Here is a 15,091-nt window from a genome sequence, read left to right as displayed (position 1 = left end):
ATGGAGCGGGAATGTGACAAAACAGAGGCTGAACTCTTAATCTGGATTTGCATAAAAGCAAACCATGAGAGTGGTGCTGTTGACAGGAAGTCATCCACACAAGGATGAATACATAGTGCACTGGCCAATAATGCCTAAAGAGAGCTGTGTTATGTGTCTGGTTAAAGCCTACGCGTGAGGGTTACGGTGTGCAGAGAGGAGAAACAAAGAGAAATCCACCTTTAGAAAATAAAAAAAATATTATTGTGCTGATACTCATCAAAAAACAAACAGAAGTCATTTATGTTACGCCAGACAAGCGGAGGGAAATTTGCACTGTATTAAATAATAAATCATTCATTATCTTGGTTTTCTGCAACCAGTGAAGTGGCAATATTTGGAGGAATAAATCAAGAAGAGTAATTTTTTCGGACACACACACACACACATACACACACACTGAATGTGATTACCTTTGCCTCCCGTCCCCTGGCCTCCAGGTTTATTGTAGAGGTAGATATCACCATCAGCCAAGTCACTGCTCAAATGAAAGTAGTGCTGCAGACAGAAGAGCAAATCAGGCTCTGGAAGCTCAAACCACACAAGTCAGCATTTATTTCATACATCACAATGAGACTTGTCAAAAAATATTTTAGTCTCTGCCACAGTTTTGCAGAGCTGGGAGCCTCCCATATCTATGATGTATTCATCCTTGATCCAGATCACGTTGAACAGAGCTGTGCCATATGTCAAACAGCCATCTATCAGTGCAGGGAGGCATTTTTGATTTGCAAGCAGCAATTACTTATTTTTACAAGTCAACAACTCATTCAAAGGAGTTCGGAAACAAACAGACTGTTGACTTAGTTTTTTATGATATAGACCTTTCCGCTGCTGCTCAGACATTTAGAGTGCAGCTCTAGGGGTTCTAGGGTTAGTGAGCTAGAGATATCATTAGATGGCTGCTGAAACATGTTCTTTCTTTTCCTTAGCTCCTCATAACTCTTGGAACTTACACATGGGTGCATGCCTAATGCCTAGGTAGTGTATGTATAATGCATATTAAACCCAAAAGATTTGCGTTTGTGTATGGGGGAAAATATCATATATTATATCAGAATTGGCTCCAGAAGTGTAGGTTTATTTGTGAACTACAGAGCCAGGCTAGCTGTTCCAGTCGTTATGCTAGCTAACTCATCCCTGGCGTTAGCACCAAAGTTGATGCACATGAGTTTTCCTCTCGTTATAGGAAAGTGAAAAGTAAATTGACGGCATTGTCCAACTATTCCTTCTAGTCACACCGGGTTTGACATGTAAATCTGCGCTGTTGCCCAAAGACTAAACATCAGCTGAACTTTGACAGAACGGAGAGCTGGTGAAACCAAAACAGAGGAGGCTAATGTAGCCTATTACCGGTATCTACTTTTATGTAACCCTGACCTCCACTAAAGAGACATGGTTTGTTATATAAACAGTTACATAAAACAGAACAGCACAAACATGTGGAATATTGTTTGCAAGTGAAAAAGTTAACTAGCTCACTGCTAGTGAGCAAGTTAGCTTAAATATATACAGTTTACTGTCACAGGGGAGTAAAGAAATATTCACACATAAGAAACTTTTCCCTTTCTTAAAAATTACTCAAACCAATCAACCAATTATCAAAATAGTTGCCATGTTTTGTTGCAGCTCTACTAGCAAGCATGTTGGCTGGCTAATGTGTAAATAATGAGCTCTTCACCTTTGGTAGTTCGATAACTAGTGTGTCGGGACTAAGTCACCAAGCATTTAGCCCCACGTATTTTACAACAATGTATGAATAATCTTTTTTTTTAAATTATATCCTGTAAGATAAAAGAAAATAAATGTGGCTTTCAAGGGTAATTCTGATCCATGGCTTGTATAATTGTTATACTTTTTTACAAGCCAAAGGTTTAGTCAAACAAAAGGTAAATGGAAATGTTTTGACCCACACTGTTCACATCCATCTCAGTTTCTAGAGCTTCAACTTTAGCTTCAACTTTGACCTGCTGTACTTGCTGTAGTTGTGCATGCACAGCTCTCCTGTGCAGTGAGGGCTTATTAGCATCAAATTGCGTGAGTTCACTCTCTATTTGACCTTCAAATAAGGTAATTTTGACAATTTGGCTGTTGTCTTTTTCTTCTTTTTTCCTTTTTCCTTCCAATTATCTGACTGCTTGTGTTTCTTGCCCAGTCAGATTTTGTTGTAGCGATGTTGCTGAACATGTTCCCGGATCGCAGCAATTACCTTGCTTTCGCATCAGAAAGCCCTCTGAGCAGACAGAAACGATGTACAAAAGAAAAACTACAACATATGACCCCAGTATTAATGAAGCAGAACTTTCCAAAGATGTTGGCCTTTGTCTGCAACTCAAAGAAAGGTTTGATATCCAGCCTTTTTGTTATTTTCCAGGCTCTCCAGGCCAAATAGAAAGAGGCAGGAAAGATACACTTTTCCTTATTATTGGGGAAATTCGATTTTTACAGTGTTGTCATTCACTACTACACACATAAGCCAGAAACAATGCACACACATGGACCAATAGACAAAAAGATGTCAGAGTGAAGGGGCTGCCACACGTGTCTGGTGGCCTGCTCAGATGCACCTCATCAGTTAACAACATTAACATATCATATTACACGATTAGATTAATAACACTAAGTCGACCTGAGTCGTACCTTGAAGTGGTGCGCCGTGTTGCTGTCGGTGTACTTGGGTACATGCAGGAAGATGAGGAGGTTCTGCCTGAGGTAGTGTGCCACAGCAGGCAGCCAAAGGAGGCAGTACCGGGGGAGGCCGAAGGTCATCACCTCAGTGGCTGGAGATCCAGAGGGCTGGATGAACTGAGCAGACAACACTGTGTGAAGGCTTTCATCCAAAGAAATTGTGCTCTCTGCTTGCCACAGTTGGAATACAAACTTAGAATTCTGGGAGTGTACCCAGAACCACAGGGAAGGTGTTTTTCTGGTCTTTTACTCTCTTTCTACAAAAATTAGTCAACGAGCAATTTACTGTACCTCCACATCGGCCGGTGTCAGCTTGCAGTTCCTGACCAGCATGACAGTGATGATGTCCAAGGTGGTCTCATCCAGGCGCTTACGCAGCACCTTGAGCAGCTCGTCTGTGATCTCTGGACCTGAGCAAAAAAAATGGATAAACATCGCTGAATCATCCACGCGATGGGAATACACACACGCTACGGCGAAACTGGCCTCAAAATGGAATCTGGTCGCATCATAATAGGTGGTCTGCATTCAAGGATGGTGCGGTGTGTAAAGCTAAGTAAATCCTTTTTTTGCTGCACACTTTTTGCATCACAACTGACACAGAAAAAGGAAGTAAGCACCAAAGGTGTTATTCCATCAGGCCAAAGTTGAGTCTGTAGGTCCAGATGAGTCCATGCACATAGTGTCCATTCCCTATTGATTTATGGAGTCTTTGTCGGCCGAGTTTGCCCCGTTGTTATGGAGACAGGTCAGTTGTTATCACATGACTTCAAGCCAGGGTTGGTAATGTTGCGAAAGAGTGTGCGAGATTAAAAGACAATCCAACCTACAAACCCAGCAAGTGTTGCCAACTCTTTTATAATGAAAGTAGGTAGCAGCACTGGCTCCAGAAGCTGCTAAATCTAGCAAGAAAGTCGCCAAGTCAGCAACACCGGCAGCCCGACCCTTCAGGCAGACCGATCCTTCAGGCAGACCTCCCTATCCAAACCCCCAACATTATCATCACCACCATAAACAATGAACATGACTGTTAAGATAGCAGCTTGTTGTAGACTCTGGTGACAAGCAATGAGAAACAAGCAGACTATGCACAGGCAGGTAGACGGGCAGACTATGCACAGGCAGGTAGACGGGCAGACTATGCACAGGCAGGTAGACGGGCAGACTATGCACAGGCAGGTAGACGGGCAGACTATGCACAGGCAGGTAAAGAGGCAGGTAGACAGGCAGGTAGACAGGCAGATAGACATGCAGGTAGTTAGCTTACTAAAGGAAATTATTGTTATGGTTTATTACAATCCTGACAACCACATCCTGTGAGAAAGACCTTCAATTATCAGTCAAGGCCAAGAATGAACACTCATGCTCAATTATGAAAAACTTGATGTTAGGAAGTATGAGATTTATCAATGCGGGTAAAATACCAAGTGCTGCGTATTCAGTTTCAATATTTCCTTCTGTTGAAAGAGGAGATCTTGATGGTGTATTTTACAATAACCCCCATACATTCACTGGTGAAGGAGGGAGTCAATACAGCTATGCAGTAATGTTGGAAAAATTAAGAGTTCAAAGTACAGTGAGTGGAGCGAGCAGACAGGGATTTTAATGAGTTGTGTTTCTCACAAACTGCTGATGTAATCCCAGACTGTCTGAAACAGGGAGCTGTACCCAGTACAACAGTGCCATCAAGGCATCAATGGAGGAACAGCAGCTCCAGTGTATCTGTACAAAAGGGCAACTCAACTTAGTTTGGATTGTATATTAGGAGCACAGCAACATAATGTAAATTGTCCAATCGTATCGCTGAACTAAAACTACACATATCCAATTAGGCAGCATGGGGGCCTGACTCGGGGTGCTTTAGTTCAGTTAAAAGGAACTCCAGTCTCCGGTGTGAAAGCTGTCCAATGAACCCTAGTGCATTAACAAACAACCCAACCGAGACTGCCTAAGGTGGGTCTGGGTCCGCTTCCAAGTGGACTCTGGTGCTGTGTGTTTATGTTGTGAAAGCAAACGAAACAACCGTGGGATTTTATGATAGCAGTCGGGATTTTAGCAGGATTTCAAAAACTATTAATAAAGCCATCTTCTGATCATGAAATCTCTTCAGGAAGTGATCTTATTGATCTGTATAAGGCTATGTTTAGAACTCAACACACAGGAAGGGTACTTTTCCTGATCAATAGGTGAAAAGCTGTTTGTATCTGACTATGTACTTTGTCAGTTCAATACCTCCATTCAAAAGTGTGGAATGGTGTAATCAATAATCTACCTAAGGCCAAGTTCATGCGCTCTATGACGTTCATATCGGGGCAGCACGCGAAGCAGCTTGGTCATGTCTTTATCTTTGTTCAATTTAAATAATACTTATAATCATATATTCCTTCAGGAGCTTTGCAATACTGATTTTAATAGAATTAAATGTCATCATGGAGATGAAATATCAGGAGTTACCTGTCAGTCTCCTCTTGGTTCATTTGTAAAAGAACGGAAAGGACGACGGCCTTTAACAAGATATCTTTTTCAATAATTACAGCTAAAGCTGATCCTATTTACCTTGGACACCTTTATTTTTGGGGGGGGTCTTCATTGTGTTGTTGGATTAATGGCACTCTTAACAACTCCATCCATGGTATATGATTCAATTGGGTTTTTTATTCTCCAAGATTTGTGAATCTTAAAGCTTTGTGTAAGGCCGATATATTATTTTAAATTTGTCAGAACACAAGCACACATAACAGTAACGACTGGGACAGAAACATCTAGAGTGACAGTTGACAAAAGCCACCCTCGCTCCAGCTCTGGCTGTGTTCCAGCCCTTCGTCGTCGTGCCGACAGTGCAGTGGAGCGCCATCGGTCCCCGTCCCAAACCACTGAGGAGCGCCGAGTGCTGCTTCAGGCATTCCTTTGCACCGACTGCCATCCAGCTCCAAAATGCCTCGTCCCATAACACCACGAGCATCACGATTAGCCCGAAGGCATTTAGGGAGTTATTGAGAGCTGCTTCGCCATTGATGCGTGATCCGCCCTCGCGCTACTTTCTCCCTCTACGGCCTTAGAGAGCAATGTTTGTTCACACATTATCCACACATGGAACAAAATACCACTGTGAAATGTCAATTTGTGGATTAATCGCATACATGGAAGTATTTCATCTTCATGCAGCAGTTTTTGATCTACAGTAAGCTACTGCCAACAACCCGATTTCTGATTCATAAACACGCAAGCGGCTGTGAGACTGTCATGCTTTTGACTGTATGATGGATGCTCATGGTCCTCCTAGCACGTTAAGGAGACCTGCTAAGCTGCAAGTGGGAACAATAAGGAGGCAGATCAGATCATGGGTTTGGAAGGAAAAGGGGAATTCTCAGTGACATTGTTAACTTGCTAATGTTTAGTATAGTGACCCCTACCCTAACCCGTTTACCAGGGTAGCAGGGATTTCTCTTCAGATAAACGGACAATATTCCCCAAATTGACCATTGGCAAAGCAACTCATAATACCGATCGGTTATCAAATATATAATTACAAATCTTCGGTATTTCAGACTGACAATACTCAGTTCAGCAGAGTAATGAGTGCACTTGTCAACATGTGGGTATCTCAATATCTTAAAAAGGTTTTTTTGTCTGCCTACCTCAGTGTGTTTGAATAATTCCTGTGTGTTGCAGTGTTGTGTGTTGGAGTTGCAGTTATACACACACTTTAGCCAAAATACAATTTGGATTAAACTAGCCTCAGTTTGTGACTAAAAAAAGTTCTGTATTGTTCTAATTATGGACCTAAGACCCGCCTCTAAGCACAGCATTCTTAAGTCTGGTTTTCCGGGGCGGAATAAATCGAACCCACGACTGGTAAGTGCGCAACATTTTACTTAGTGTTGATCCAATCCCGAATCTTAAGAAAAGACACTGTTGTCTAAAAGACGTATTGACAGGAAGGAGGCAGAGGAGAAAACAAGGAAATCATCTGGGACAGTGCGCGTGGGGCATCAAGGTCATTGTGGCTGCATGGCATACAATTTGCATCAAACCAGGGGTGAAATTCCTGCCATGGTTTCCACTAAGGGTCATGATCCCATATGTCGATGACACTTAACTCTATATAGTTGTTGGTCTGGATTATTTGAGCCCTTTATTACAGACTTGAACAATGCACCAATGAATAAAACACCAAGGCTCTAGTACACGATTCACACGATTCTCCTTGTGATACAGACTTCTGTCTGCTTTTATTAGTTTGAACTGGAGCAAAGGTTATCGTTATGTTACTACTGTTCTAAAGTCACTTCACTGGCCTCCACTTAGTCTTGGGAGAGATTTGAAGATCTCTGTACTTTTATCAAATAGTTTTTGTTTCTTTTTCAATGATATTGTCTTTGTGTTTTCTAAATTAAGTGCCTGCTCTGCTGCATTGATTTTTCCTTTAAGTTAATCATCACAATCACTCAGCTGGTTCCAGATTCCTAGCCAGTCCCCATTTAGTTTTTTTTCTTAATTTCCACAGCAAGTTGTTTTATCCAGGAAATCTTGTGGCCTTGTGAACCAAATGTGCAGTAGCTGATAATAATCTCCTTTGCAGAGACAAATGTGTAGGAACACCAAGCTCTTAAGAAGCAGAGACCACCATAATAATCGATGTTCTTCTGACGCCTAAGAAAATACTCTTTTCTTCAATTTCTTCTACACCAACTGGATGCCAGTGAGAAATCTCAGCTTTACCTTGGATTTGTTATTATCACTGCAGCATTTGATCATGAATCACTTTGGCTAATATTAGAAATGTAAATCACCATCATTGAAATTTCCCAGCTCTTACCTGCGTTTCCCACGCCGTGCACCAGCAGCAGGATGTGTTTGTCTACTTGTCCAACTGGTCGTGAGCCATCCAGGGAAGACCTGGAGCCCTGAGGAAAGAGACAGCGAAGATGCAACAATGTCATCCAGATTGAGAAGGATGACACAGACCTTTGACAACAGCTTTCAGTTAGTGCCTTGACCCACAAATGTGATCATACATTCTACCAAATCCGGCCCTACTCTTGGTTATTCACTAATGAATTGTGGGAGATAAAGAACAGCAGGTAAGCATTGTAAGTGCCTTCGTCCTTTTTAATTGACTTATCGATATAAATGTGTTTCCCCTCTCTGCCTTTACAGACAACAAAAGTCTGGGACATTCCAAACATATGGTGGGAGGATGCTGAGAATGACTTCTGTAGCGCTTCATTTGGCTTCTTGTTGGGTTGAAGCTGCTCTGGAGTGTTTTCAGTTCTGGTTGTTGTCCACGTCAAGTCTCAAGTCATTAAAAACAAGTCAGTCCAGACTCAAGGCATTAACAACAAGTCAGTCCAGACTCAAGGCATTAAAGACAAGTCAGTCAAGTCTGAGGTTATTAAAGACAAGTCAGTCAAGTCTCAAGTTATTAAAAACAAGTCAGTCAAGTCTGAGGTTATTAAAGACAAGTCAGTCAAGTCTCAAGTTATTAAAAACAAGTCAGTCAAGTCTCAAGTCATTAAAAACAAGTCAGTCAAGTCTCAAGGCATTAAAAACAAGTCAGTCCAGACTCAAGGCATTAAAGACAAGTCAGTCAAGTCTGAGGTTATTAAAGACAAGTCAGTCAAGTCTGAGGTTATTAAAGACAAGTCAGTCAAGTCTCAAGTTATTAAAAACAAGTCAGTCAAGTCTCAAGGCATTAAAGACAAGTCAGTCAAGTCTGAGGTTATTAAAGACAAGTCAGTCAAGTCTCAAGTTATTAAAAACAAGTCAGTCAAGTCTCAAGGCATTAAAGACAAGTCAGTCAAGTCTGAGGTTATTAAAGACAAGTCAGTCAAGTCTGAGGTTATTAAAACAAGTCAGTCAAGTCTCAAGTCATTAAAAACAAGTCAGTCAAGTCTGAGGTTATTAAAGACAAGTCAGTCAAGTCTGAGATTATTAAAGACAAGTCAGTCAAGTCTCAAGTCATTAAAAACAAGTCAGTCAAGTCTGAGGTTATTAAAGACAAGTCAGTCAAGTCTGAGATTATTAAAAACAAGTCAGTCAAGTCTGAGGTTATTAAAGACAAGTCAGTCAAGTCTCAAGTTATTAAAAACAAGTCAGTCAAGTCTCAAGTCATTAAAAACAAGTCAGTCAAGACTCAAGGCATTAAAGACAAGTCAGTCAAGTCTCAAGTCATTAAAAACAAGTCAGTCAAGTCTGAGGTTATTAAAGACAAGTCAGTCAAGTCTGAGATTATTAAAGACAAGTCAGTCAAGTCTCAAGTCATTAAAAACAAGTCAGTCAAGTCTGAGGTTATTAAAGACAAGTCAGTCAAGTCTGAGATTATTAAAAACAAGTCAGTCAAGTCTGAGGTTATTAAAGACAAGTCAGTCAAGTCTCAAGTTATTAAAAACAAGTCAGTCAAGTCTCAAGTCATTAAAAACAAGTCAGTCAAGACTCAAGGCATTAAAGACAAGTCAGTCAAGACTCAAGTTATTAAAGACAAGTCAGTCAAGTCTGAGGTTATTAAAACAAGTCAGTCAAGTCTCAAGTCATTAAAAACAAGTCAGTCAAGTCTGAGGTTATTAAAGACAAGTCAGTCAAGTCTGAGGTTTTTAAAGACAAGTCAGTCAAGTCTCAAGTCATTAAAAACAAGTCAGTCAAGACTCAAGGCATTAAAGACAAGTCAGTCAAGTCTGAGGTTATTAAAGACAAGTCAGTCAAGTCTCAAGTTATTAAAAACAAGTCAGTCAAGTCTCAAGTCATTAAAAACAAGTCAGTCAAGACTCAAGGCATTAAAGACAAGTCAGTCAAGTCTCAAGTTATTAAAAACAAAGTCATTAAAGATGAGTCAGTCAAGTCTCAAGGCATTAAAGACAAGTCCGTCAAGTCTGAGGTTATTAAAGACAAGTCAGTCAAGTGTCAAGTTATTAAAAACAAGTCAGTCAAGCCTCAAGGCATTAAAGACAAGTCAGTCAAGTCTATGGTTATTGAAGATGAGTCAGTCAAGTCTGAGGTTATTAAAGACAAGTCAGTCAAGTCTCAAGGCATTAAAGACAAGTCAGTCAAGTCTGAGGTTATTAAAGACAAGTCAGTCAAGTCTGAGGTTATTAAAAACAAGTCAGTCAAGTCTGAGGTTATTAAAGACAAGTCAGTCAAGTCTCAAGTTATTAAAAACAAGTCAGTCAAGTCTCAAGTCATTAAAAACAAGTCAGTCAAGACTCAAGGCATTAAAGACAAGTCAGTCAAGTCTCAAGTTATTAAAAACAAAGTCATTAAAGATGAGTCAGTCAAGTCTCAAGGCATTAAAGACAAGTCAGTCAAGTCTGAGGTTATTAAAGACAAGTCAGTCAAGTCTCAAGTTATTAAAAACAAAGTCATTAAAGATGAGTCAGTCAAGTCTCAAGGCATTAAAAACAAGTCAGTCAAGTCTGAGGTTATTAAAGACAAGTCAGTCAAGTCTCAAGTTATTAAAAACAAAGTCATTAAAGATGAGTCAGTCAAGTCTCAAGGCATTAAAGACAAGTCAGTCAAGTCTCAAGTTATTAAAAACAAAGTCATTGAAGATGAGTCAGTCAAGTCTGAGGTTATTAAAAACAAGTCAGTCAAGTCTCAAGTTATTAAAAACAAGTCAGTCAAGTCTCAAGTCATTAAAAACAAGTCAGTCAAGTTTATGGTTATTAAAGACAAGTCAGTCAAGTCTGAGGTTATTAAAGACAAGTCAGTCAAGTCTGAGGTTATTAAAGACAAAGTCATTAAAGATGAGTCCGTCAAGTCTCAAGTATCTAAAGAAAAGTCATAGTCAAGTCTTTGAGAACAAGTAATATTCAAGTCTTAAGTAGTTCAAGAGAAGTCATAGTCAAGTCTTTGAGAACAAGTAATATTCAAGTCTTAAGTAGTTCAAGAGAAGTCATAGTCAAGTCAAGTTTCAACTTAATTGTTTAGTTTAAAATGAAGCATATGCATCTCTGTAATCATATCAGTTATTCATGCTTTTCAATATATATTAAAATGAGGTAGAGTCTCCTCAGCTTGTTTTCTTTCACGTCTCAAGTCTTAAATAAATGTGTTTGTCGTACTGCATGTGTTGACTTACCATAAGTTCGTCAGAAAACGAGGGCTCTTGACTCCTAGCGAGCCCAATGGAGCGAGTCATGTGGAGGTTTCCATCCACGTCGGAGTATCTCCCCGTCAGCGACGTTTCACAAAGTCTGGAGAGAGACACAGGCCACAGGTATGTCTGTGATAATACGCTAGGAACAGACATGTACTTATCATACTTTTGGAACAATTACATCCTCTGCCATTCATATCAAAAGTCACCCACAGACCATGCTATCCTTAAATATCTTTATTGTCCCTGCCCAGTGTTTTCTATCAGGGAGCCACACAAATAACGCATAATGTTTCCAAGAAAGTGTTGGAAAGTCGGTACGCCATAGAAGTAAATGACAGCAACCGAACACTAAAGGCTGATGATATCTGACAAGACAAAGGAAGAATGAACCATCTAAAAACAATATGTCATGCTTATCCAAGTAAAATGGTACAATTAGAACCATGGTCATATGGGCTTTCATCGCTGCGGTGTATAAACAAATAACCATAGCCAATCTGAAGGGAATATAAACTGTAGATTCACAGTAAGAAATGACTTACACTGAGAACAATATCACGTACAACATCACTTTCAATATATTATGTGCAATGTAACGTTGTATCACTTTGCAATATCCTACAAAATATTACTCTCAATATTAAGGCTTTTCTACTTTAGTGTCTACAGTATTAGGCACTGATGTTAGTGTTACTTATTTTACTATTGTTTTTATTCTTCTGTTGCATTTTATTTTTAATATATTAACTCACGCTTATCACTATTCTATTTTAAACCGGTTTCTGTATTACTTCTTTTACACTTAATAATTAGTAATACTCTATTGTTCACATACAGTACGTTTCTTTTTTTTGTTATTCTTCTGTTGTAATATTTGATCAAATTCTAACACAAGAATTTCCTCCGGGAATAATAAAGTTCTATCTTATCTCTTGCCTTATCTAATTGAATTCAATTTGGCAAAGTACCCTAAAGAAAAATAAAAGTGGCAGCATTTGTAAGCAGAAGTGTGGACTGGAACACAAACAATACTTGATTTAGAAAAAGGTCAAAATCGTACTGTTACAAGCAATAATTGATAATAATAATAATGATCCTAATGTCAATTAGTGATGAACGAGAAGTGTGCTGCAATTTGAAGGACTTCTGTTGTCAGCACATCAGCACTAAGATCAAACATGGAGGAGAACACGGCCTCATCATACAGAACGTATCCATATTTAAAGTGGTCGCCAACGCCACATGATCTGTGGCGTTACATCTTCACAGCTGCGTATGTGGCCCACCTTCGCTCTCTCGTGATGAATCTCTTTCATTTCGGTCTTGGGAAATGATTTGTGAACTGTGTGAGAGACGGGGAGGATACAGGAGTGTTCCCTCCAACCTCAGCGTTAACAATGTGATGTGGAAGCTCCACCATCTGGTCCGGGGCCATCCAGAAATGATATTTACTCGCAGGGCCGCGTTTGAGGGCGGTTCAATTTCCTCTCTACCATATTGCTGTTTTAAAGAACATCTGTGGGGAGGATTTATTTCTTTCCTTTCAGTAGACTGATGAAAAATGTTGCGGCAAATTAAACTCTCTAGCAACAGCGAACGTGAGCCTGAGCAGAGAAAGATTGAAATCCAGCGAGGAAGTGATAAAGCCAAGAAGGAACTGTGACGAGAGTCTAACCTGAGGTAGTAGACGGATTTGGTTGTGCGCTCCTGGTAGACAAACATGTTCTTCCTGTTGACCACACAGAAGGAGTTGAGCACCGAGCGCAGGGCCTGCATCGCTGCGACAGGGAGACAAGCACACGGACGCACAGATTTAGATGAATGCATCCATTCAGTTGGAGAGGAGGGTCATCCAACTCAAAGGCCATTTACTTCACTTTTCTTATTTTACAGGTTGAGTAGTGTTCTAATTAATTGGACTGAAAATGCGCCGCCTTGGGATCCAGTACCCTGGTCTTTACATGAATGGTCAGCACGATAAACATCTCTGAATAAATGCTGCCAGGTTGTTTTGCTTTCTCTGTTCATTTATTTCCCATGAACATATAATCAAAGATTCCTCTCAGGCTCCGCTCACGTCAATATTTTTTAAGTCATTTGCTCCAAGTCATCTTCAGCCGTTCTATAAAGTGAACACAATACCTGCAATACAAAACAAGTCTACAACATGTTCCCTCAACATGTATGGATGTGCCACTCACCCCTGGACACGCCCATGTTGGGACCCATCTTGAGGCGGGGGTGGATGTGGATGATTGTGCTCCACACCACGTCGCAGGCAAAATGCCCAGGGATGAACTGCATGGTGGCTGCCAGGTAGTCTCTGGCCTGGTAGCTCTCCTCCGTGTTGTAGTCTGTGACGTCAGGGGGGAGATATGAGGATGTATAGACGACAAAGGGTCTGATGGCCCTAAATGAAGTATCGGGATGTTCCGACTCACCGTCGGAGGTGTTGATCCGCTGCCTGTAGAGAGACTCGTTCTTCCAGATGTCTTCGTCGCTCTCAGCCACCAGCAGAGAGTTACACACATGGCTGTCGTGTAAATCCTGCAGCAGCATGCGCTGCACAAACAACACACACGATGGTGTTACATTTGTACTTGATCACATGCACATGATATTGTGTTCCTTCTACCCCGATGCTCCTTTAACTACTGTCACAAAAGACTTCATGTCTGTGGTGCAGAGTGCTGCAGCAGCAACCTGGTTGACGATTCGGCAGATTTCGCCGATCCTCCTGACCACCATCTGATGGAGGTGGAGGTATTCAGGCAGCTCCTCCTCCTTCTTCTCCAGCTCCTGAGCGCTGACCTCTTTGCCTGCCGTGAAGCACCTGCGACAGACATGTATGGGATTCAGAGAGCGGCCGGGATCGAGCACGCGACAGTCCATCCACAAACTGCCGAAAAACGGAGTTTTAATAAAGCTCACTCAGTGAGGAGAATGCCCTTTTTTACAATTGATGCTGAAAATGTGTATCTATTCAAGGACTCAAACTGCAGCTCTCAGCGCTCATTGATCCCAGAGACGCCCCGCAGACTGATGTCAATAAGGCAGAACATTTCCTCCGTCACAATGTGTCACGATGAGCCCACAAGGAGCTGTTTATAATGCCTCGTGTGGACGATACATCATCTCTCGGTGTGTGTGTGCGTGTGTGTGTGTGTATGGGCCCTCTCTTCCTAAACGCTGGTGCTTTAAAAAGGCTGATGATGAGCCCCTCAGCCACACAGTTTTTATTTATCATAGTCTGAGGATTGTCTGACCTGGAATGGGAGTAGACCTTCACTCTGTCCTGGTGGATCTTGACAATCAGCCAGAAGTCGGGCATCAGAGGCGACTGACACTCCTGTTCATCCAGGGTGGGGCTCTCACACTCGGAGTCGCTGCTGCCGCCATCATAGCCTTTAACCACACAACGGAGCCAAAGTGACGAAAGGCAACGTGATGGGGTCATGGTGACATTCATCAGTCACTATTGGACCTACTACAGGACCAATTTCTGCCTCTTATTCAGAAAGTCTAATGATGTAGATTTACCACAAGATGGAGCCGTTTATCAAGGTGAAATGAATACTCTAAAATAGTTGAGCTGGTGAGCTCAAGATGCAAAAAAGGTTTTAAAACTCAGTCAAATGTATTGTTAAAAACGAACTATTTAGATTCAAAGCTGGACCAACTGAAATTAAAGCGAGAAGAAATAGACCATACTGTAAAGCGAGCCTTCTGGGTACATGCTCTTGCACTGGGGGAGCATGTGGAAGGTGGAGGTAACGTTCATACTGTGGGTCTGTGTTTTGTAATGTAAAACTAATAAGCCGGTTGAGAAGTGACCGCCTCATTCTTCAGACCTCAACCTGACCGTCAGACAGCATTCGTCTTGGTGCAGCACTTACCCTGCATGTCCGAGTCCAGGCTGCCCTGGCTGGAGACCACACTCTGGACTCGACTCGGCCGGAGTTTGCCACAGCCTGAGGACGGAGCAGAGAGTCACAAATCACAGCCAGATCACACAGCCTCAGAGGAGGCCCCTGGAGACAAAGGACAACCCAATCTCCTTCCTGTTGTTTGTGAACGGTAAGATGATAGAACCGGGCCATATCGCCTGACCATCAACGGTTATTAGCCTCATACTGGCCACCAACTTGGAAAACTATGACTAGAAATACAGCAGAGAAACACTAAATTATGTAATTATGAAAACCCAGATTTTAAAACTAGTAATTGCATCCAGGAACGAGCACACAGATAAGTGACGTAAAGTGTTGT

General features: G+C 41.3%; 1 protein-coding gene across 8 annotated transcripts in view; it reads right to left on the bottom strand.

Moving 5' to 3' along the window:
• The window catches only part of szt2 (SZT2 subunit of KICSTOR complex), a 90,126-nt gene that overhangs the window by 42,235 nt on the left and 32,800 nt on the right, over positions 1-15,091 (bottom strand). For all 8 annotated transcript variants that reach the window (XM_034530851.1, XM_034530857.1, XM_034530859.1 and 5 more), the window contains 11 exons: positions 14,719-14,793; positions 14,089-14,227; positions 13,526-13,655; positions 13,264-13,384; positions 13,024-13,176; positions 12,498-12,600; positions 10,802-10,916; positions 7,547-7,634; positions 3,019-3,137; positions 2,680-2,844; positions 453-537 (listed from right to left, as the gene is read on the bottom strand). In XM_034530851.1, coding sequence (XP_034386742.1) covers positions 453-537; positions 2,680-2,844; positions 3,019-3,137; positions 7,547-7,634; positions 10,802-10,916; positions 12,498-12,600; positions 13,024-13,176; positions 13,264-13,384; positions 13,526-13,655; positions 14,089-14,227; positions 14,719-14,793 — 1,293 coding nt within the window. The remainder of the gene's footprint in view (positions 1-452; positions 538-2,679; positions 2,845-3,018; positions 3,138-7,546; positions 7,635-10,801; positions 10,917-12,497; positions 12,601-13,023; positions 13,177-13,263; positions 13,385-13,525; positions 13,656-14,088; positions 14,228-14,718; positions 14,794-15,091) is intronic.

Source organism: Cyclopterus lumpus, chromosome 4, assembly GCF_009769545.1.
Source record: "Cyclopterus lumpus isolate fCycLum1 chromosome 4, fCycLum1.pri, whole genome shotgun sequence".
Lineage (NCBI taxonomy): Eukaryota > Metazoa > Chordata > Actinopteri > Perciformes > Cyclopteridae > Cyclopterus > Cyclopterus lumpus.
Note: the sequence above shows the minus strand (reverse complement) of the source record. Positions and strands in the feature narration are given on the sequence as shown.